This window comes from Rutidosis leptorrhynchoides, chromosome 4, assembly GCF_046630445.1.
Source record: "Rutidosis leptorrhynchoides isolate AG116_Rl617_1_P2 chromosome 4, CSIRO_AGI_Rlap_v1, whole genome shotgun sequence".
NCBI lineage: Eukaryota > Viridiplantae > Streptophyta > Magnoliopsida > Asterales > Asteraceae > Rutidosis > Rutidosis leptorrhynchoides.
Genome location: NC_092336.1, coordinates 55,216,935 through 55,238,681, shown reverse-complemented (window position 1 = coordinate 55,238,681; position 21,747 = coordinate 55,216,935). Strand labels below are relative to the sequence as shown.

The window sequence follows — 21,747 nt, the reverse complement described above, 5'->3', positions numbered from 1 at the left end:
ACATAAATATAAATATTAGTGAAGTTAATAAAAGTTAGATTACAGAAATATAATTCATGCGGTATAATCGACCATATATAACTTAAATAACATAAATATAAATGTTAGTGAAGTTAATAAAAGTTAGATTACATAAATATAATTCAGGCGGTATAACCGGCCATATATAACTTAAATAACATAAAAATAAATGTTATTGTAAGTTAATAAAAGTTAGATTACATAAATATAATTCAGGCGGTATAACCGACCATATATAACTTAAATAACATAAATATAAATGTTAGTAAAGTTAATAAAAGTTAGATTATAGAAATAAAAGTTAGATTACAGAAATATAACTTTTACATATGATGATAATAATATTTACCTTACTAATAAATAATAGAATATATCGTTAAAGAATTTCTTACATTAATTAGTGACTTGTGCTTCCTTATATAAACCTTGATTATACGGAGCACTTCGTGCTGATAACGTGTTGTAATTTAGTTGTTTATAACAACTCTTAGTATACTAATCTAGATACAAACTTCTTATAATATAAGAGTAGAAATTATATGAGAGAAAGAAATATAATACTTGTATAAGTATATTAGAAAATGGTACACATGATTTACATTCATCGGTGCATATTTATAGCACTTAAAATACTGTACAATCACGAGATATGCATTACAAGTCAATTTCAATATTGGACTTTTGTGGAGTGTGATATAAATTATCAGCCACCCACTTTTGACTTTAGTATCACAACAATATTATATATTTATAAATAATATATCTAATATATACAATATAATATAATAGTTATATTATACTAAATTATTATTTATTTTATTTAATGAAAAGCTCGTTTTAGTTGTTGAGTTTGTTTGAGCTTTGAATTTGAAGTTTGAGTTCGAGCTCGTTTACCAAATTAGTATGTTCAAGCTCGGAACCTTGGAAGAAAAATGTAGACACTTGTGAAGAGGTGGAGATATTAGGTCGAGCTTAAACATACTAATTTGGTAAACGAGTTCGAACTTAAACTTCAAATTCAAAGCTCGAACAAACTCAGCGAATAAAACGATCAAATATTTTGTAATCACCACAACCATGTTACACCTTTCTAATCACAACCAAGTATCATCTCCAACCATTTTGTACCATTTTTCTTGGTGAAACTAGTTTTTTTTAGGACACCACTATAACATCATGGTTGAAGTATTGGCCAAGCTAGAAGTATTGACTACTAATATATCTCACTATAGTTTTTAATTTCTATAACACTACTAATTGCTCAGAAAATTAAACAAAAATTAAACACTACTAATAGACCGGTCTCTTTGATACTATCTTTGACTTCTTTTGAAAGATTTCAAATGGACATTTGTTTTCAAGTATCTTTTTAAAATACCTTTTTTTATTTTAGATACTTGAAAACATATGTCCATTTGAAATCTTTCAAAAGAAGTCAATGACGGTATCAAAGTGACATGTCTATTAGCAGTGTTCAATTTTTGTTCAATTTTCTGACCAATTAGTAGTGTTTTAGGAATTAAAAACTATAGTGAGAGATATTAGTAGTCAATACTTCGAGCTTGACAAATACTTCAACCATGATGTTATAGTGGTTTCCTAAAAAAAAAACTAGTTTCACCAAAAAATGGTAGAGAATGGTTAGATGGAGATGATACTAGTTTGTGATTATAAAGGTGTAACTTGGTTGTGGTGGTATCCCAAAAGTAAGAAAGTTAAGTTGATAATGTTGAACCAAGGATCAAAATTCAATGGGGTTCAGAAATTTTTATTTAAAACTAATTATATTTAAATACTGTTTTAGTGGTTGTTTATCTTTAAAAAACTACAAATTTGAAAAATATATGGGGTCCGATAGTTACATTTAATGGTGTCTTATACAATTCAAAAGAAAAATTATAATTTCAAAAAATACACGGGGTCCTACAGTTAAATTTAGTGGTGTCATATACAATTTAAATGATATTTTTCTATTAAAAATTTTCCAAACTAGTGGTGTCTCATAACTTCAAGGAATATTAAGTAGATTCGCCGTGGATATATCCAACTTTAAGTGATATGAACACGCCATATCAACAACTCAAGCCACTTCATGTGTTTTTAACTCCTAACTAATTTTCGGTTATTTACGATCTATATTAGGAGTGGTTAGTTAGTTTGAGTGGAGTGGTTAGTTAACTTGATACACCATAAAATATGAGTTTTAAAAATAAGATGTGCACAATAAAACTTTTTAAAGAATTCAATAATAATTAAGACCATTTTCTCATACAAATATACAATAGGCTGTAGTCCCTATGTATATGAATTATAATTATATATGCATAGTAAAATTTATTAATGAAAAACCTCGTTAAAAAACATAAATAGGTTTAAAAAAAATATTGTAGTTGGGATAAAAAAAAAAAGAGACACCATGTTTTGTAAAACATAAGCATTTGTAAACTAAGAACATGCATTTAATCAGGAGTTGATAAGAATTTTAAAGTATACAACAATAACATCCTTCTTATAACTTTGCCAACTAAGAAAAATTTCTAAAAGGCAAAAGCAAATGCAATAATAATTATAAAATGTCAATCATTTTAATTTTTTAGTATAAAGTTGTAGGGATACTTTTGTCAATACAAAGAAAGTTTAAATCAACAACTGTCAAAACTATCAAACTGTAAGGTACTATATCGTAATTATTCTTCCGATAAACGGCAACCGGCGACGTCTAAAACGACAGCGTTTACTAGTATTACGCTATTCCGCAGCCAAACTAAAAAACAGAATCGAATCAAATACTTCAGTTACTGAGTCAACCTTCTCTTCCATTTCTGCACACACTAAAAACACACTCGAAACACACACATAATTAAACATACAGTAAAATCTCAACAACTAGAAGCTCTCAAGTCTCAACATCTCGCCGGATCGATGAATTAGGGTTTGGACACGGCTAATTTCTAAAGAGGACGATTTTAGTGGTGAATTAGGGTTCGAAAAACAGTAAATATGATGGCGTCACGAGGAGGTTTATTTGGATGGTCACCGCCACGGCAACAACCGTTGACGCCGGTATCGGAAGTATCGGAGCCACCGGAATCTCCGTCGCCGTACATGGACACAAGTACAGATGCGGTAGCGCCCGAGGTTGATGACTTGGAAGAGGAAATGGAGGAGATCGAACCGCCGCCGGAAGCGGTACCGTTTTCGAGACTTTTTGCTTGTGCTGATAGACTTGATTGGGTGCTTATGGTTGTTGGATCGGTTGCTGCTGCAGCTCATGGGACTGCACTTGTGATTTACTTGCATTATTTTGCTAAAATTGTTCAGCTACTGAGTCGTGGTAATGAGGATGCTGAGATGCTGTTCCATAGGTTTAAAGAGGTAAGTTTGAATTACTATGTATACGTGTATCTGAATGCTTGTGTTGTTATTAGAAGTTTGTATTTATCAATGTTAATCACATATATAGTGAGCTGCTTTTATTGATTAAAGTACAAATTTAGCTATCTTTTGTAGGTGAACTAAAACAGAGTCTAAAAAGTGTCTAAAGTATAGGGGAGAGATAAATTTCAGGATTAACGAGTCTGCGATTTAATTTTAGTCAGGTAGGTAAAAGATGTTAGTTTTGGGGATATCATTTGTGCAGCATGATGTTAGTGTCTTACTGTATAGGACGTTCATATGATCATATGCCTAGTTAAATGGATGATTTAGTCTTTGTATAGGAAGTCTTTGGTTAGTTTTTATATATACTTGATTATGAATATGAACGAGGGATATAACTCATACCCTTTAATTTCCTGTTCGTATGGGTATTTATCTAACTTCTTTCGAATTACTAAAATGTTCGAGTTTTAAATATTTTACATTGTTCTGATAATATGACTAGGATGTAAATGTTTTACTTCTTTAGCAGCCACAAGAAAATTGTAACATGAAAGTGTAACTTGTGGATATAAGTGGCCATGTAGTGTTATGGGATCATAGATTCATATCAGATCTTTATTGGTATTATTATCTTTAATGTCATATCCAGATTCAGTGTAAGACATGCAACTAAGTGATGATGCATAGATCTCTATTGAAGCTAAAAAGGCTTCAACATGATGCCAGTTAGGGCTAATGTATTCTAAAATAGTTGGCTAGGTGAAAGAAAAGTTACGTAGCCTTTTAGCTACCTTCTTATTTTCTGGTTTTCAGTTTGAATTATGTACCCTTCTGCACGTAACTAATACTTTCATCTTATAATTTTTCAACCAATTAAATGCTATACCTAAGTAGTTACTTGTATTGCGTTATATGGAATGTAATGCTGTCTCAAAAACTATTATTCTAGATATAAGAGAGACCCACAATCAAAAATGTCGGTACATAAATACACTCACATGTGTACCGGCATACATACACACAAGTATATGCTTCATATTATTTGATATGTGGTCTACACAGTATCAGCACTAAACCATTATTCACATCACCTACCAACAATTGACACTAGAAAGTGTCAATTTCACCACTAAACCATTATTCACATTGACCATCACCAAACAAAAAATTGAAAAAACAAACTTGAAAATTTGATATCAACCTGAGATACTAAGTAACAAGTAGAAAAATTTTCTGACCCGCAACTAGCTAGTAGCAGATCTCATGGCTGACATGATAGGGTTATGCGATTTTAAGGTGGCTCTTCTATGAAGGGGTTGGGAGGGGAATGCCAAACAGTTTCGAGAAAACAATGCTAGATAGGGTGGCAGTAAAACTTTTACACTAGATAGAGGGAATAAGCTAATTAGGTTAAACGTCGGGGTTTAATACATCCTTGGTTCATTTGACTGGTTTGTAGATGTTCTTTATACTCACTACAACTGACCAGACCCAGTCCAACTACTTTTCTACCTTCCTACAAATGTAACAAATGAAATATTTTTCTGTTCGTGTGGCCGCTAATAAAGTTTCCGTTAGGTTAGTTATAACCCATCAATTTTAAAAACCAGCATAAATAAGGTTAGAGATCACGGTTAATGTTTTCTGAATCTTTAGACAGATCAACTAAATGATGCAAGGACAAAATTGCTAATGAGATTCAGAGTCACTTGCATAATGAATTGATATGTAAATAAGATCAGAACTGTGGATCATACACTTCTGGAGACTACAGTTTAATATCTTTTGCCTTAAGCGAATTTCAGAACCAAGAAATCATATGATGTTTTGGCTTATAAAACCACGGCAATTAGCCCAACTAGGTGAGCATGCTTAATAAAGAAAATAAGTTGTAGGCAGAGATGGTTAAGTGAAGAAGTCATGACTTCTTCGTCATGTAAGCTAACTGATGGACCATAAGAATTTTTTATTTTTTTAATGCTGAATTGTGATTAGTTTTTACTATAATTGGGTTCTAGATTCTGTTTCCTATCCTTTTTCTTTTTGTTTTTTTTTTCAGTTGTAGCATAAACTGCACCACAATACCTTTTATTCTGTTTTTTTGTAATTGTCTTATTCTTTCTTTATACTGTAGTATTACACTGCTTGAATTGAAAGAAATGAAGTTTCAGTATGTCTAAAAGTGGAAAATAACTTCCCTTGCTAGATAGATATGACTAAACCATGAAATAGATCTCTTTATCTATCTTATTAGTGCATGACTGTACCTTCTTGTTTATAGATTTCTGTTAAGTAGCTTTAATGCTTTTGTTTGAATGCTTAAAATTTCTGAATGTTCTATGCAGCTTGCTCTGATCCTTATTTATATTGCTGGTGGTGTTTTTGCTGCTGGGTGGATAGGTAAAATTCTAATTTATTTCTTCATATTTTCAGCCATTATTTCTGATCACTCTTGCTTTCAGAGGTTTCGTGTTGGATACTTACTGGAGAAAGGCAGACTGCTGTCATTAGGTCTAGATATGTCCAAGTACTTTTAAATCAAGACATGAGTTTTTTCGACACATATGGGAACAATGGAGACATCGTTAGTCAAGTACTGAGTGATGTATTACTCATCCAATCTGCTCTAAGTGAAAAAGTAAGTTCCCATCAATTTAAACTCATTTACCTTGAGTTGGATTCATTTGGGCTGTGCTTTATCTCAAATGGGCCAAATAGAAAATGTGTTACAAGGGTGATGGCTTGAAAATTGCCCCAAGTTTATTTTTAAAGCAAATTGCTTGAAGTTCAACTTTAATGCAAATTACCCAAAGTTCATCTCTAATGCAAATTGCCCAAAGTTCATCATTAATGCAAGTTGCCCAAAGTTCATTTGAAATGCACGCACCATCTCAATTCTTATCTTGAACATTATAATAATTATGTAATTTTGCTTTTGTGATTGAAGATGTTATGCTACTTTATTATTGAAGAATTTTTTAAGATGTACAATATGGTGTTTGTGGGTCAACTCAACCTTAACCACACTATTAGTGACTTGTTTGAATCTGAGTCTGTTTTTCTCTGTTCGTAAACTGCCCAACCTAGCCATCTTGCCCCTTCACCAACCTAGCCATCTTGCCCCTTCACCAACTAGTTTCATCTAGCATTGGAATTAAAATGCATTGTTGTGTTATATCTATCAAAATTATTGATGCAGGTTGGTAATTATATTCATAACATGGCTACGTTCTTCAGTGGGCTTGCTATTGGATTTATCAACTGCTGGCAGATTGCACTTATAACCTTGGCCACTGGTCCGTTCATTGTTGCTGCTGGAGGTGTATCAAATATATTTCTCCATAGACTTGCTGAGAATATTCAAGATGCTTATGCGGAAGCAGCTAGTGTTGCTGAGCAGGTTAATTCATATTCCTCCACTTGTAACATAAATACATTCATTGGTTTCTTAGCTTAATATAATTTATCCTTCTTCATCTTTCAGGCTATTTCATACATTAGGACCTTATATGCATTTACAAATGAAACGTTAGCGAAGTATTCTTATGCAGCCTCACTACAAGCTACATTGAGATACGGTATACTGATTAGTCTTGTTCAAGGACTTGGGCTTGGGTTCACATATGGGCTTGCAATTTGCTCCTGTGCTTTGCAACTTTATGTTGGAAGATACTTAGTTACAAATGGAAAAGCTCACGGTGGCGAAATTGTGACGGCTCTGTTTGCTGTAATCTTAAGTGGACTGTAAGCATCTTGTTTTACTTATTCTGTATTCCGGCCATACATGATACTAGAGATATACTTTTTGACACATTTTGCTTCTGAATAGGCTGAGTGGGTTATTTTTTCTCTACTGGGATAAACGGGTAAAATATATCCTGGTTTAAAAGGAAAAAATGAGGTTTGGCTTGAAAGTTAGCCCAAGCTGTAATAATATACATAAAAAACTTTTAAATCATTTTTTCAAGAGGTTTGATTTAGTATGATATCTGTATTCATATTTGACACACTAGTTAACTATTAATAAACTATTTTTTTGGGAGAAAGTGTTTCGGGTTAACCTGGACGGAGCGCTATCAGAAATACTCATTTTACCTGTTATTCAACCCGACCGACTCTCCCTTCTTGATCCTTTACGTGATTGTTTCATGCTGATATATTGTTCCATTGGTGTTTGTTTCTTATTAGTGGGCTGAATCAAGCAGCCACAAACTTCTATTCATTTGAGCAAGGGAGGATTGCTGCATATAGACTTTTCGAGATGATTAGTCGTTCATCCTCCACTGTTGATCATGATGGAAACGTTCTCGGCTCCGTACAAGGAACCATCGAGTTCCGTAACGTGTATTTCAGTTATTTATCTCGTCCTGAGATCCCGATTTTAAGTGGCTTCTACCTCACTGTCCCAGCCAAGAAAACTGTTGCACTTGTTGGAAGAAATGGCTCTGGTAAAAGTAGCATCATTCCACTCATGGAACGGTTTTATGATCCTACATTAGGTATTTACCCTTCACTATTTTTGATATATACCAGTATAATATTGCTTTCCATTTATCCATGTAAATATAAATCTAATATATTATATAATTATAATTTATAATATATACGGTTCTTTTTTCTGTTTTGTAGGGGAAGTTCTTCTGGATGGAGAGAACATCAAGAGCCTGAAATTAGAATGGCTAAGGAGTCAAATTGGTTTAGTCACTCAAGAGCCTGCCTTACTAAGCTTGAGCATCAGAGACAATATTGCCTATGGCAGAGACGCTACGCCACTTCAAATTGAAGATGCAGCTAAAATCGCTCATGCACATACGTTTATTAGCTCACTTGAGAAAGGATACGATACACAGGTAGAAGTCATAAGAGCTTGTTATTAGAATGGCAACGTGTATGGGTTGGGTAAGAAGTCAAGAATTGTATGTTTTAGCCCGAGTCAGATAGGGTTGACCTGAAACTGTTTATTATCCAAATTTTGTTCAAGTATCTATAAATATTTAGGGTGTCAAATACAGTTTCAAAGATTGTATTAGTTTGATACCGTTCTAGGAGGTTGTATGCATCATGTTGCACTTTTGGTGAATGTTATCTTGTTTAGCTAATGTTTAATCCATTTGACGCCTTAGAGAAAATTATATAATATCACAGTTGTAAAAAACCCCGCTTACTCACGATTATCCTCGTTACTCCTTTTTAAGAACACACTGATCCGATTTTCCAAAATCCGCTTAACTAATCGGTCAATGTCGGTTAATGGGTCAAATGGTCAAAGTCGGTCAATGTCAAAATTGGTCAACATTTTAATATGAATTTAAACTAGAATTTTAGAGTTTCTGAACAAATGAACGATTATGTTTACGTTTTAGACAATTATGTTAAAGTTTATGTTTATGTTTATGGTTTTCTTCTATATTTACACATAATTTTAATATTTATTATATAATGTATCAAAAGTCCAATCACATTAATCCCCGAGTTGCCGATTACTCTCTCCAAAGTCCCGATCGAGTACTTCTGGAATAGCAAGTTTTACTACCTTGTATAATATTCAAACCATTCACAAGTAAATAGGTCAAAACTGTCACTTCTAGTTTTTTGTATTGCATCTCCGAAAGTATATGTATTCTTAATTACGCTCTAACTGATAAAAAAGAATTGTGTATTTCAGGTTGGCAGGGCTGGTTTATCGTTGTCAGAAGAACAGAAAATAAGACTTTCTGTTGCTAGGGCAGTGCTTTCCAACCCGTCTATCCTTCTTCTTGATGAGGTCACTGGTGGACTGGATTTTGAAGCTGAAAAATCGGTTCAGGAGGCTTTAGATCTCCTGATGTTAGGTCGTTCAACCATCATAATTGCTCGCCGGCTTTCTTTAATTAGAAATGCTGATTTTATAGCTGTGATGGAGGAAGGTCAATTAATGGAAATTGGGACTCATGATGAACTGATAGCATCAGATGGCCTATATGCAGAGCTTCTAAGATGTGAAGAAGCAGCTAAACTCCCGAGAAGGTAAAGTAGATGATTTAAAATAGAAAAATACTTTAAATACTTATAATTGATGATGTGCTGGTGTATTTTTAAATTCTCATTTTGAAAGTATGCGAGGTGGCAATATGGCCGAGTCCGATGCTGGGTGCATATTGAAATGGGCCATAGGTACAGGTGTAAGGTGTAACGGATCGGTTTGGCTTGATCTGTTCTGCGAATGCTTATCTCTTTGTATGTATAAAGAGTGATGATTCGTACACCTCCAAAATATCCGTACACTACTAAACATGCTTTATGATGTTGTACAGTACAACCATCTAAAACAAGTTTAGTAGTGTGTGGATAAATTTTGGTGTGTACGGATCACTCTCCATGTATAAATTTAGTTGGCCAATGCTTATCATTACTGAATGAAATCTTTTTAGTAATAATCTTTAACTAGAAAAATGATTTAGGGCGTTTTTTGCATTGGAACTTTTGGATATTTTTATCTGTTCCCGTATTTCATCCCTTTGTGGTAATATACTTGACCGATATGAAGTTGACTTGTCGAAGTTGACTTCTATGATTTGATGTTATTCTTCTGTATACTTTTAGGATGCCTGTGAGAAACTACAACGAGACTGCAACTTTCCAAATTGAGAAAGATTCCTCTGCAAGTCACAGTTATCAAGAACCATCATCTCCCAAATTTGCCAAATCACCATCGCTTCAAAGAGCTTCCAACCTACTACATGCATCAGCCCGGTCTCCTGATTCTGCATATAACTCGCATGAATCTCCAAGAAACATCCCGAGCCCCGGTGAAAAAGCAACCGAAAATGGTTCACACATGGACGGAACCGACAAACAACCACCATCAATAAAAAGGCAAGATAGTTTTGAAATGAAACTTCCCGAGTTACCAAAAATCGATGTCCATTCTATTCAAAGACAAACATCACACGGGTCGGATCCCGAATCACCCATTTCACCCCTTTTAACATCTGATCCAAATAACGAGCGTTCACATTCACAAACGTTTAGTCGACCTAATTCTCAGTTTGGTGACGATCCTCCCGCCAAAGCAGGCAACGAAAAACAGAAACGCAAAGAGCCACCAATGTGGAGGCTAATCGAATTGAGCTTTGCAGAATGGCTCTATGCTGTTCTTGGAAGCACTGGTGCTGCAATCTTTGGCTCTTTTAACCCGCTTCTCGCTTATGTTATTGCGTTAATTGTGACTGAATATTACAGAATAGAGAATAAGAAACATATGCGGCATGAAGTGGATAAATGGTGCTTAATCATTGCTTGCATGGGTTTCGTTACCGTAATCGCAAACTTTTTGCAGCATTTCTACTTTGGTATCATGGGGGAGAAGATGACTGAGCGAGTTAGAAGAATGATGTTTTCTGGTATCTACTTATTCTACCTCTCTTTCCATTAAATAATTATAGTAAATGATTGAATTGACATTTATAGTAACTACTGTTGATTTGTTTTCTATTACAGCAATGCTCAGAAATGAAGTTGGATGGTTTGATGAAGAAGAAAATAGTGCTGATACTTTGTCTATGCGATTAGCAAATGATGCAACGTTTGTGAGAGCGGCTTTCAGTAACCGACTTTCAATATTCATACAAGATTTCACAGCAGTTATTGTAGCGTTTCTAATCGGGATGCTTCTACAGTGGCGGTTAGCACTAGTGGCTTTAGCCACACTCCCAGTTCTAACCGTTTCTGCCATTGCTCAGGTATCTATATCTATATCTATCTATTCTATATCTATATATAATGAGAAAACTATTATTATGTAATCTATTCTATATCTATATATAATGAGAAAACTATTGGTTGCCTACATAGCGTTATAGAATTTTCACGAGGCTATATTAATGTTAATTATTAATTGCTGCATATGGGTTAATATATTGTTACCGACGCTGATAATTGCTGCATATGGGTTAGTATTATTACGGATTTTTAAGTTGTATTTACTTGCAAATATTAATTTTACAGTTAGGTATTTAAACCCCTGAGAAGTTTCGGGTTTTAAAATAGTATAAGTTCATTATTTACACATCAGATGACTCACTTATGGATTTTACAAATTAGTATTTAATTTTAACTCTGCAGAAACTATGGCTAGCTGGATTTTCAAAGGGAATACAGGAAATGCACAGGAAAGCATCACTGGTTCTTGAAGATGCAGTTAGAAACATATACACAGTTGTGTCGTTTTGTGCCGGTAACAAAGTAATGGAGCTCTACAGATATCAGTTGCGAAAAATATTCACGAAAAGTTTCTTGCATGGTATGGCTATTGGATTCACGTTTGGTTTTTCACAGTTTCTTCTTTTCGGCTGCAATGCTGTTCTTTTATGGTACACTGGACTCTCAATTAAAAACGGACACGTTGATCTTTCAACTGCCATTAAAGAATACATGGTTTTCTCCTTTGCCACTTTTGCCCTTGTGGAGCCATTCGGTTTGGCCCCATATATTCTAAAGAGAAGAAAGTCTTTAATTTCAGTTTTTGAAATAATAGATCGAGTCCCGAAAATCGAACCTGATGATACTGCTGCTTTGAAGCCTCCAAATGTGTATGGAAGTATCGAGTTGAAACATGTTGACTTTTCTTACCCAACCCGGCCTGAAATTCTGGTACTGAGTAATTTCAGTCTTAAAGTAACCGGTGGCCAAACTGTTGCAGTCGTGGGTGTTTCAGGATCCGGGAAAAGCACTATTATTTCTTTGATAGAGCGGTTTTATGACCCGGTTGCAGGCCAGGTCATGTTAGATGGTCGGGATTTAAAGCAATTCAATCTAAGATGGTTGAGGAATCACCTTGGTGTTGTTCAACAAGAACCGATAATCTTCTCGACAACCATACGGGAAAATATTATTTATGCACGGCATAACGCAAGTGAGGCTGAAGTTAAAGAGGCTGCAAGAATCGCGAACGCTCACCATTTTATTAGCAATTTGCCTCATGGGTATGATACCCATGTTGGAATGAGGGGTGTGGACTTAACCCCTGGTCAGAAACAGCGTATTGCAATTGCTAGGGTTGTGTTAAAGAACGCACCGATTTTGTTATTAGACGAGGCGAGTTCGTCAATCGAGTCGGAATCGAGTAGGGTGGTTCAAGAGGCTCTTGATACCCTCATTATGGGGAATAAAACGACAATTCTTATAGCTCATAGAGCTGCTATGATGAAGCATGTTGACAATATTGTTGTTTTGAATGGAGGTCGAATAGTTGAGGAAGGTTCACATGATTCATTAATGTCGAAAAACGGTTTGTATGTTCGGTTAATGCAGCCTCATTTTGGAAAGGGTATACGTCAACATAGGCTGCTATAGTTGAGAGCCAATATCGAGCTGTTTTTCATTGTGGTGGCAGGTAGCGGTGGATGTACTGACGGCGGATGTACTGGCGGCATGTGGGGATCACGAGGTGAGAAATAGATTTGTAGATTGCATATTCTTTTGGAGGCCTAAGCCTTCATGATATATTATTGAATTTGTTGATTGTAGAATGGTAGCTGGTAAGGTTCCACTTTTGTTCTTTCCATTATCAGTTGTGTTTTTGTTTGTATTTCAATTAGTATCTTGACCATTTTGTAGATTTGTATATGCTTTTTATTATTGTGCAAGCTCATATGGGGCTAAAAGGAGACTGTGAAGGTATTTATTGTAATCTTTTTTTAATGTATATAACGAGGACGAGGCTTAGAATTCATTCGAGTTTGTTTTTAGTTCTTTTCACTTAAGCTTATGCATTTGTCCATGTGTTGTTAATATTGTTATGTTAAAGGGTTATCTATTGTTATTAGTTATCTGAAGAAACTAAACAAGTAATAGAGAAAAAATGAAACTGATCATTTGCATCTAACCAAATACCCGATATGTGTTGACGATTATGTTGTTAGCAACATATCTAGACACATAACTTAATCCATGTGTAACATCTTTCCTATTTAAGTAGTAGTACTTATAATTATTAATTTTTTTTGCAAGGTATGAAAATAATAAGATGTGTAAGAAAATTGGTTATTAAGGAGCAAAACAAACATTTCGTAAACCTGAGAGTAAGCACTAGCTCAACTAATACCAACCATACACGTGTAGTTACATGACCCTATTAACCGGACTTGCTAATTTATCGTCAACTTGCAATACCGGTTCTTTAGGCCGTTATTTCTGTTAATTATAAACATAGTACTCTACATACCTTTCACCCTTACTCACTTTAGTTCTCCAAGACAAATTTGATTCACAAAAAAACATGCCTATTTCCAGAATAACAATTGGAACTCCAGGGGAGGCCAGCCACCCTGATACACTCAAAGCCGGACTCTCCGAGTTCATCTCAACCTTCATTTTTGTATTTGCCGGTGAAGGATCCGGCATGGCTTATAGTATGTTATACTCTGATTTCATTAACTTTTTTATTTAAATAAAGGGGACTTTACCCCAAGATTTTTCCGATCTCATTATTTTCATGTGATTAAATGGGGAAACGGGTAAACGGATAAGGTTTTTTCCTGTTCAGGCTACTGAAAGAGAAATATTTTTATTCAGATGTACGTGCTCTAACTGGGTCATCCAGGGACCATTTTCGACCCTTTTACCCTAGCCACCTAAGATTTGCTGATAGCGAGGTTTGAAGTCAGACCTCTTGTGAGAATCAGAGCCCAACTACTAGGCTATCTTGAATATTATTTTCATATGATTTATCATATTCATTTATTTAATTTTTTGTTTTGTGTTGACCAGGTAAGTTGACGTACGATGCACCAAACACTCCATCGGGACTAGTGGCTGCGTCACTATCCCATGCGTTCGCCTTGTTTGTGGCGGTTTCAATCGGCGCTAACATTTCTGGCGGGCATGTAAATCCTGCAGTCACATTTGCCGCATTTATCGGTGGCAATATTTCGTTCTTGAGTGCCATTGTGTATTGGATCGGTCAGTTAGTTGGGTCCGTCGTTGCCTGCTTGCTCCTTCAGTATGTCACTGGTGGAATGGTAAGATTTTTGTATTAATAAACTAGTGTTTAGGATTGTTTTTCAACACTGATTAGCATTCTAAATCATAAATGATCACTTTTAAGTGACTGAATTAAATAATTATTTGATTCGTTTATTTGTTGTAGGAAACGGCAGCCTTTGGGTTATCGACAGATGTTACTATTGGAAATGCACTTGTATTGGAGATTGTGATGACATTCGGTCTAGTCTACACAGTGTACGCGACAGCAGTGGATCCTAAGAAGGGAAATATCGGAATTATTGCACCTTTGGCGATTGGTTTGATTGTGGGTGCCAATATCTTAGTAGGTGGTGCATTTGACGGCGCATCAATGAACCCAGCGGTGTGTTTTGGTCCAGCTGTGGTGAGCGGGACATGGAAACATCATTGGATCTATTGGGTCGGTCCTTTTATTGGTGCTGCGATTGCAGCACTTATATATGACAATATCTTCATAGATGAGCATGCCCAGCTTCCTGTTACGGATTATTGATCAGATATGGTGCACGATCGTTTCGATTTCGAGTTTAGTTTATGGTTTTGAAGGAGAGAAAGTAGTGAAATTCGTATTTTCTTATGGGGAAGTTGGGCTCAAGTTTTTTTTTAATTGCTTTTAGAGGATTAAATAAGATCTCTTGTTTGGTTTGGCTCTTTATAGTATGAACTTTTTGGATTATGTTTCACGACTCTGTTTGATTATATTGCAAATGATAAAGTTGGCCAATTACCAAACTTAAAATATGCTAGAAAATACTCTCTCCATCCTCATATATTATTCAATATTCCTTTTTGAATATCTCAAATTAATTGTTAATTTTCATAAATAGATAAAAATAAGAGAGTAAAGTTTTTTTATACATTTCCATTATGCATTTAAGACAAAAATGTAAGTAAAAAGTAAGTGGTACAATTTTATGCATAAAAATAAATAGATGTGACAGTCATTTTTTCTTAAACTCCGTGTTTTTTGTCCGGTGACAATTAAATTGGGACTAGGAATTAACTAATTTAGGGCTCACATTCTTGAATCTTGACTACTCTTACTCCATATTTGATGTAAGGTTTGATCACTAAACCTGCAAAAAGTACCTCATCAATATCTGCCCTATATATTACTTATTAATCTACATCCATGCCTTTATAAAAATTAATCTACATCCATCTATCTATCTACATATAAAAAAAGCCAAAATAAATTTTGATACAAAGTCGTTGTGTTAATCACACCGAAAGTTTTTTTTTATGATCTAAATAAAACATATTTCATAATTAATTTCAGAGTTTGTGACGAATAAAAATGTTTTTTGCAATAAATTTACTTCATTTTGTCTCGTATTTTTTTTTTTCAATAATAGGTCGTCCGTTATCTAACCAACCATTTGAGATTGGGATAGTCAAATGTATAAAGATGACTTGTTCCATCGACTTTTCAGATTGTTATCATCATGGTGATAACGTGCGTAATTATAAAGTAGAAACATAAAGGGTGGGTTAGCTCAAAGGTTGAATTTCAAAGGTTATAAATGTAATTCGAGACTAATCTCTTGTCGTTCTAGATAATTACTTCACGCATTTGTCAGTTGGTCTCGGATCACACTGACTGTTTATAAAAGTCAATATTTGGACTATTCTTATTATTTTCGTATCATCTTAAATTTTAGGTTCTCTATAAATAGATTTCAATCGTACGGAGTAATATATTTGAAGAAAAGTAACAAGGATAAATTATTAATAGTTTTTAGATTTAATATTATTTTTAAGTCGAAGATACTACGGAGTATTTAGAATTTGTCTGACTATATCCCTAACAGCTATATTTAAAAATATAAATGGTGCTTAAATAATGGTAAAATGAAATATAATTAGTAAGGTAATTACTCCTGTTAGAGATGGTTATTATCAAGTTACAAGATAATTAGTAAGGTAATTACTCCTGTTATATATATATATATATATATATATATATATATATATAGGGGCAAGATCAATGGGGAAGTAACCAATCGGAGAGAAGCGGGAGGAAGCAAATTTTTTTTTCCCCGTTTTTTTTGAATTTTTTTTTCCGGCATCAAGATCACACGAAAATATGAACATTTAGAAGAGACACTTCGTGATGAATGTTATTATTTAGGCGGGAAAACGATCGACAAAAATAACATTCAAGATAATATTGTTCGTGAAGAATATGAACGTTTTTTTTTTCTTCATGTTTTGTAAAGTAAAATTTAGTCCGATTTAGAGTTTAGGGTTTATGGAATAAACCCAAAACACCAAACCCTAAACCCTAAACCCTAAACCTTAAACTCTAAACCGTTCGTGTTAAAAACTCAATCTAAATCCTAAATCTAAACCCTAAATCTAAACCCTAAACCCTAAATTTCTAAACCCTAATATCTAAACCCTATAAACCCTAATATCTAAACCCTAATTTCTAAACCCCAATAGCTAAAACCTCAAAATACCCTCGAAAAACACGATAATTGTTATATATTACTTCTTCGAGTGTTTTCCCGCCAAAATAAAAACATTTATCACAAAGTGTCTCTACTAAATGTTCATATTTTCATCTCATCTATAATGTTCGTAAACAAAGTTTTTTTAAAAAACGAAAGAAAAAAAAAATTTTGCTTCCCCCCGAATGGTTACTTCCTTCTTGATCCTACCACTATATATATATATATATATATATATATATATATATATATATATATATATATATATATATATATATATATATATATATATATATATATATATATATATATATATATATATATATATGGGTATGATCAATTGGGAAGTAAAAAAAAAAATTTGGGGGGAGCGGGGGAAGTGGGTGAAGTAATTTTTTTTTTTTAAATTTTGTTTTTTTTTCGAATTTTTTTTTTCAGGCATCAAGATCACACGAAAATATGAACATTTAAAAAAGCACTTCGTGATGAATGTTATTATTTAGGCAATGAACAATCGACACAAAAATAACATTCAAGATCATATTGATCGTGAAGAATGTTAATCTTCGAACGCTTTTATTTTTCATGTTTTCTGAAGTACTTTTTGTCAAAATATTGCCCGATTTTAGAGTTTAGGGTTTAAGGTTTACGGTTTAGTGTTTTGGGTTTAGTCCCTAAACCCAAAACCCTAAACTCTAAATCGTTCGTGTTAAAAACTCAATCTAAATCCTAAATCTAAACCCTAAATTTATAAACCCTAATATCTAAACCCTCAAAATACGCTCGAAAACACGATAATTGTTATATATTATTTCTTCGAGCGTTTTTTCGTCAAAATAAAAACATTTATCACAAAATGTCTTTTTTAAATGTTCATTTTTTCATCCAATCTATAATGTTCGTGAACAAAGTTTTTTCAAAAAAGCGAAAAAAAAATTGCTCTCCCCTGCTTCCCCCAATTGATTACTTCCCCATTGATCCTACCCCGATATATATATATATATATATATATATATATATATATATATATATATATATATATATATATATATATATATATATATATATATATATATATATATATATATATATATATATATATATATAAAAGTACAAACGAACTTTACCTCTTTATTCTTAATTATTTATAAAAATGAATATTTAATTTATGACATCTAAAATAAGAATAATGAAACAATTAAATCGAGAGTGATGTAATAAGTAATGGAATTTATTGCTCTTTAACTTACTAACGTTTGGACATATGAATAAACTAAAACACAGCTTATATGAAAGTAATGACCATAATGGTGAAGATTTGTAAAAATTGCTTTATCAAAAAGCTAGATACAAACTTATTTTCTCTCTCAACTCGTTTCCCGATGAAAACCCCCAACGGATGGATCACCTTCACTTTAATTTGAATCTCTTTCAACCTTCCACCACTAACCACCTTAATCCACCACCTTGTTGACCTACCGCCACCGTCTCCTCCTTCTTTTCACCTCTTAAATGACTTTTCCTCCACCTCAATCGTCACTCCCTTTTCAACCTCCAACCCAAAATTCCTCTCCCAATTTTACTCCTCTCTCTTCCTCCGGCGGTGAAAATGCCGATGGTGGCTCTTTTCCCTCTGATGTGGGAGCTACGATTTTCGTCGGACGGTTGCAACCTTCTTGTTCCAGGTATATGATTGAATCATTGTTCGGGAAGATTGGAGGTTTGGCCGAGATAAAGTTTTGGCCTTCAATAAGGTATTCCTTTATCACTTTTGTCGATAAGTCTTCTGCCACAATTGCTGTAGAAACTTTGAACGGTTCCAGGTCCTTTGGCCGACCCATTTATGTGGGTTGGCCTATCCGTAGGGCTAACCGTCACATCTCCGGTCATCCTAGTGGCCCTTCAGTCTCTAAACTGCGTTGTAGAATTAAACCCAACTGTGTTGTTGCTGAGCAATTAGGTTTAAGCATTTTGTTAGTAGATGATCTGCCCTTATCGGATTTGAAAGTTCAAACTTTCTTGATTAAAAACAATTTGGTGGTTAATCGGGTTTGCAAACTAGGTCGTTTTGGTTGTGTTATAGTCTGTGCGGACCAAAAAGGTTTTGAAAACATTTTATCTTCTTCTAATGACGAGTTTGTTTTGGTCAGTCCGTTTAAAGACATGGCTAGCAAATTTTTTCATTTCATGTGGCTTGAGATTAAGGGAGTGCCGACGAATTTTGTTTCTGCAGAGAGTGTTACGAAGATCGGTACCCTCTTCGGTGAGGTTTTAAAGGTAGCTAATGTGACTTCTTCTCTTGGGAATGTGGGATCGCTCTATGCTTTTGTCAAATCGTCATGTGTCAAACATGTTCATGATTTGGTGGAAGTGGATCTCGAAGTAGAAAAAGAGGAGTACTCAGTTTGTAATGCTTGGGTGAATGAATTAAGTGCGTCACCTGAGGTTTGTAATGTTTTATCGAACGATTTCCCACATGATCTTTTGGCAATCACAAATCGGATTATCATGTCGGGTCATCCAATTTATGGGCAACACCTACATAACGCTCAGGTGGCTTTGAACGTCCAGAGTGAAATTGGTGTTGACAAGGTACTCGGTTCGAATTGTGTCGAGAAAGAGCAAGGTGATTTAGTAGTCGAGGAGTCTAACGGAGTTCATGATGTTGGTGTTGATGTCGAGATGGATGTTGATGTTGATGATCCGAAAGTCAATCATGACCTTAATTCGGGTTTGTTTGTTGGTAGCCTTGATGATGGTGTGTTTGTCGATCCTTCTGCCCAGATTCAGCGACCTAGCGTTTTAGTTGAAAATTCTGGTGACCTCGATTTTGAAGATGTGGTCTCGAGTGAGCAACATAATAATGTTGCACCTTCTATTGGTTCTATTCCATCTGCTTCACATGGCAAGTTTGGTGCTAATGATCCTCCCAAGAATGGAACGAACAAGGCGGTAATTGAAAAGGATATTGGGTCGTTTGTGCATCAGGATGTTAATGAAGTCGACAAGTCGGATGACAAGTGGATGAGATTCTATCAAGGATTGGCGGACCGTTAGCTCGTTTTGAATGCGGTTGTATTTTGTGTTATTTTCGTGTATTTGATGTTCGCCTTTATTCATGATGTGTAGGTCGATTTGTTTATTATTGTTGTTTGGTTACTGATAAGGCTAAAAAGGAACATATATTTCATAGCATTATCCCCCAAGAAAGACAAGATTTTAGTTGCAATTGTTCCATTTTCAAGTAATATTCGTTTATTTTAAATAAGTGCGAAGACAAAAGGCGAAAACGACGATTTGAAGACAAAAAGGTCCAAAAAGCTAAAAAGTACAAGATACAATTAAAAAGGTTCAAATTATTGATGAAGAACGTCTAAAAATGACAAGAGTACAAGTTACAAAACGCAAAGTACAAGATATTAAATTGTACGCAAGGACGTTCGAAAATCCGAAACCGGGACATGAGTCAACTCTCAACGCTCGACGCAACGGTGTAAAAATTACGAGTCAACTATGCACAAGAATAAAATATAATATTTAAATAATTCATAATAAGAATAATATTAAATAATAAAAAGTTGTTAATTGAGCATAGTTCAGAGGTCGTAAATGAAAATTTCAATTCTAATTTGCCTATAAAAGGCTATGTAATTCGATCGATATAATAGACCCTTTTCTATCAAAAATCTATCTTTCTATATTTCTATCGATCCATCTATCTATTATCAATATCAATTATCAATATCTATATTCTATATCTCTATCATAATGTTAACTTAATAAGATATAACAATAATCTTAATTTTAAGTTTAAATTATGATAATAATAAGATTTATGATAGAGATCGTTTGAGTATGTAAGTCGAAATTCTGTCCGTGTAACGCTACGCTATTTTTAATCATTGTAAGTTATGTTCAACCTTTTTACATTAATGTCTCGTAGCTAAGTTATTATTATGCTTATTTAATCCGAAGTAATCATGATGTTGGGCTAATTACTAAAATTGGGTAATTGGGCTTTGTACCATAATTGGGGTTTGGACAAAAGAACGACACTTGTGGAAATTAGACTATGGGCTATTAATGGGCTTTATATTTGTTTAACTAAATGATAGTTTGTTAATGTTAATATAAAGATTTACAATTGGGCATCCCTATAAATTACCATATACACTCAATCGGACACGATGGGCGGGGTATTTATATGTACGAATAATCGTTCATTTAACCGGATACGGGGATGGATTAATAGCCACTAGAATAACTAAAACAGGGGTGAAATTATGTACAAGGACACTTGGTATAATTGATAACAAAATATTAAAACCTTGGGTTACACTCAGTCGACATCCTGGTGTAATTATTAAACAAAGTATTAAAATCTTGTTACAGTTTAAGTCCCCAATTAGTTGGAATATTTAACTTCGGGTATAAGGATAATTTGACGAGGACACTCGCACTTTATATTTATAACTGATGGACTGTTATGGACAAAAACCAGACGGACATATTAAATAATCCAGGACAAAGGACAATTAACCCATGGGCATAAAACTAAAATCAACACGTCAAACATCATGATTACGGAAGTTTAAATAAGCATAATTCTTTTATTTCATATTTAATTTCCTTTATTTTATATTTAATTGCACTTCTAATTATCGCATTTTTATTGTTATTGTATTTAATTGCACTTTTAATTATCGTACTTTTTAATTATCGCAAGTTTATTTTATCGCACTTTTATTATTCGCAATTTCATTATCGTTATTTACTTTATGCTTTAATTTAAGTCTTGTATTTATTTTTAATATTTTACATTTGGTTTTAACTGCGACTAAAGTTTTAAAATCGACAAACCGGTCATTAAACGGTAAAAACCTCCCTT

At 33.9% G+C, this 21,747-nt stretch overlaps 2 protein-coding genes across 3 annotated transcripts; both read left to right on the top strand.

The window, feature by feature from the left end:
- Positions 1-2,834: 2,834 nt before the first annotated feature.
- LOC139843573 (ABC transporter B family member 20-like) lies at positions 2,835-13,414 on the top strand. Of its 2 annotated transcripts, XR_011757624.1 has the most exons (12): positions 2,835-3,396; positions 5,748-5,802; positions 5,865-6,040; positions 6,602-6,802; positions 6,887-7,146; positions 7,591-7,901; positions 8,032-8,252; positions 9,068-9,408; positions 9,985-10,784; positions 10,882-11,123; positions 11,506-13,059; positions 13,393-13,414. XR_011757624.1 is itself a non-coding variant. In XM_071833682.1 (11 exons), the coding sequence occupies exons 1-11, from the start codon at positions 3,022-3,024 to the stop codon at positions 12,733-12,735; spliced, it is 4,212 nt and encodes a 1,403-aa protein (XP_071689783.1). In that variant the 5' UTR covers positions 2,835-3,021; the 3' UTR covers positions 12,736-13,102. The 2 variants fall into 2 exon arrangements, 1 of the variants encoding a protein (XP_071689783.1); XM_071833682.1 differs by lacking the exon at positions 13,393-13,414 and having other exon boundaries at positions 11,506-13,102.
- A 13-nt stretch (positions 13,415-13,427) lies between these two features.
- Positions 13,428-15,098, top strand: LOC139843574 (aquaporin TIP1-2-like). The gene is made up of 3 exons (XM_071833683.1): positions 13,428-13,793; positions 14,152-14,402; positions 14,531-15,098. The coding sequence occupies exons 1-3, from the start codon at positions 13,661-13,663 to the stop codon at positions 14,897-14,899; spliced, it is 753 nt and encodes a 250-aa protein (XP_071689784.1). The 5' UTR covers positions 13,428-13,660; the 3' UTR covers positions 14,900-15,098.
- The last annotated feature ends 6,649 nt before the right edge of the window (positions 15,099-21,747 follow it).

What these genes read in the sequence shown, in the direction of transcription:
- LOC139843573 (XM_071833682.1), top strand. Translation starts at nt 3,022, where the DNA reads ATGATGGCGTCACGAGGAGGTTTATTTGGATGGTCACCGCCACGGCAA. An exon ending in AATCTGCTCTAAGTGAAAAA is followed by an intron (nt 6,041 to 6,601) that starts GTAAGTTCCCAT and finishes TTATTGATGCAG; the next exon opens with GTTGGTAATTATATTCATAA. An exon ending in CCGTTTCTGCCATTGCTCAG is followed by an intron (nt 11,124 to 11,505) that starts GTATCTATATCT and finishes TTAACTCTGCAG; the next exon opens with AAACTATGGCTAGCTGGATT.
- LOC139843574 (XM_071833683.1), top strand. Translation starts at nt 13,661, where the DNA reads ATGCCTATTTCCAGAATAACAATTGGAACTCCAGGGGAGGCCAGCCAC. An exon ending in AGGATCCGGCATGGCTTATA is followed by an intron (nt 13,794 to 14,151) that starts GTATGTTATACT and finishes TGTGTTGACCAG; the next exon opens with GTAAGTTGACGTACGATGCA. An exon ending in AGTATGTCACTGGTGGAATG is followed by an intron (nt 14,403 to 14,530) that starts GTAAGATTTTTG and finishes TATTTGTTGTAG; the next exon opens with GAAACGGCAGCCTTTGGGTT.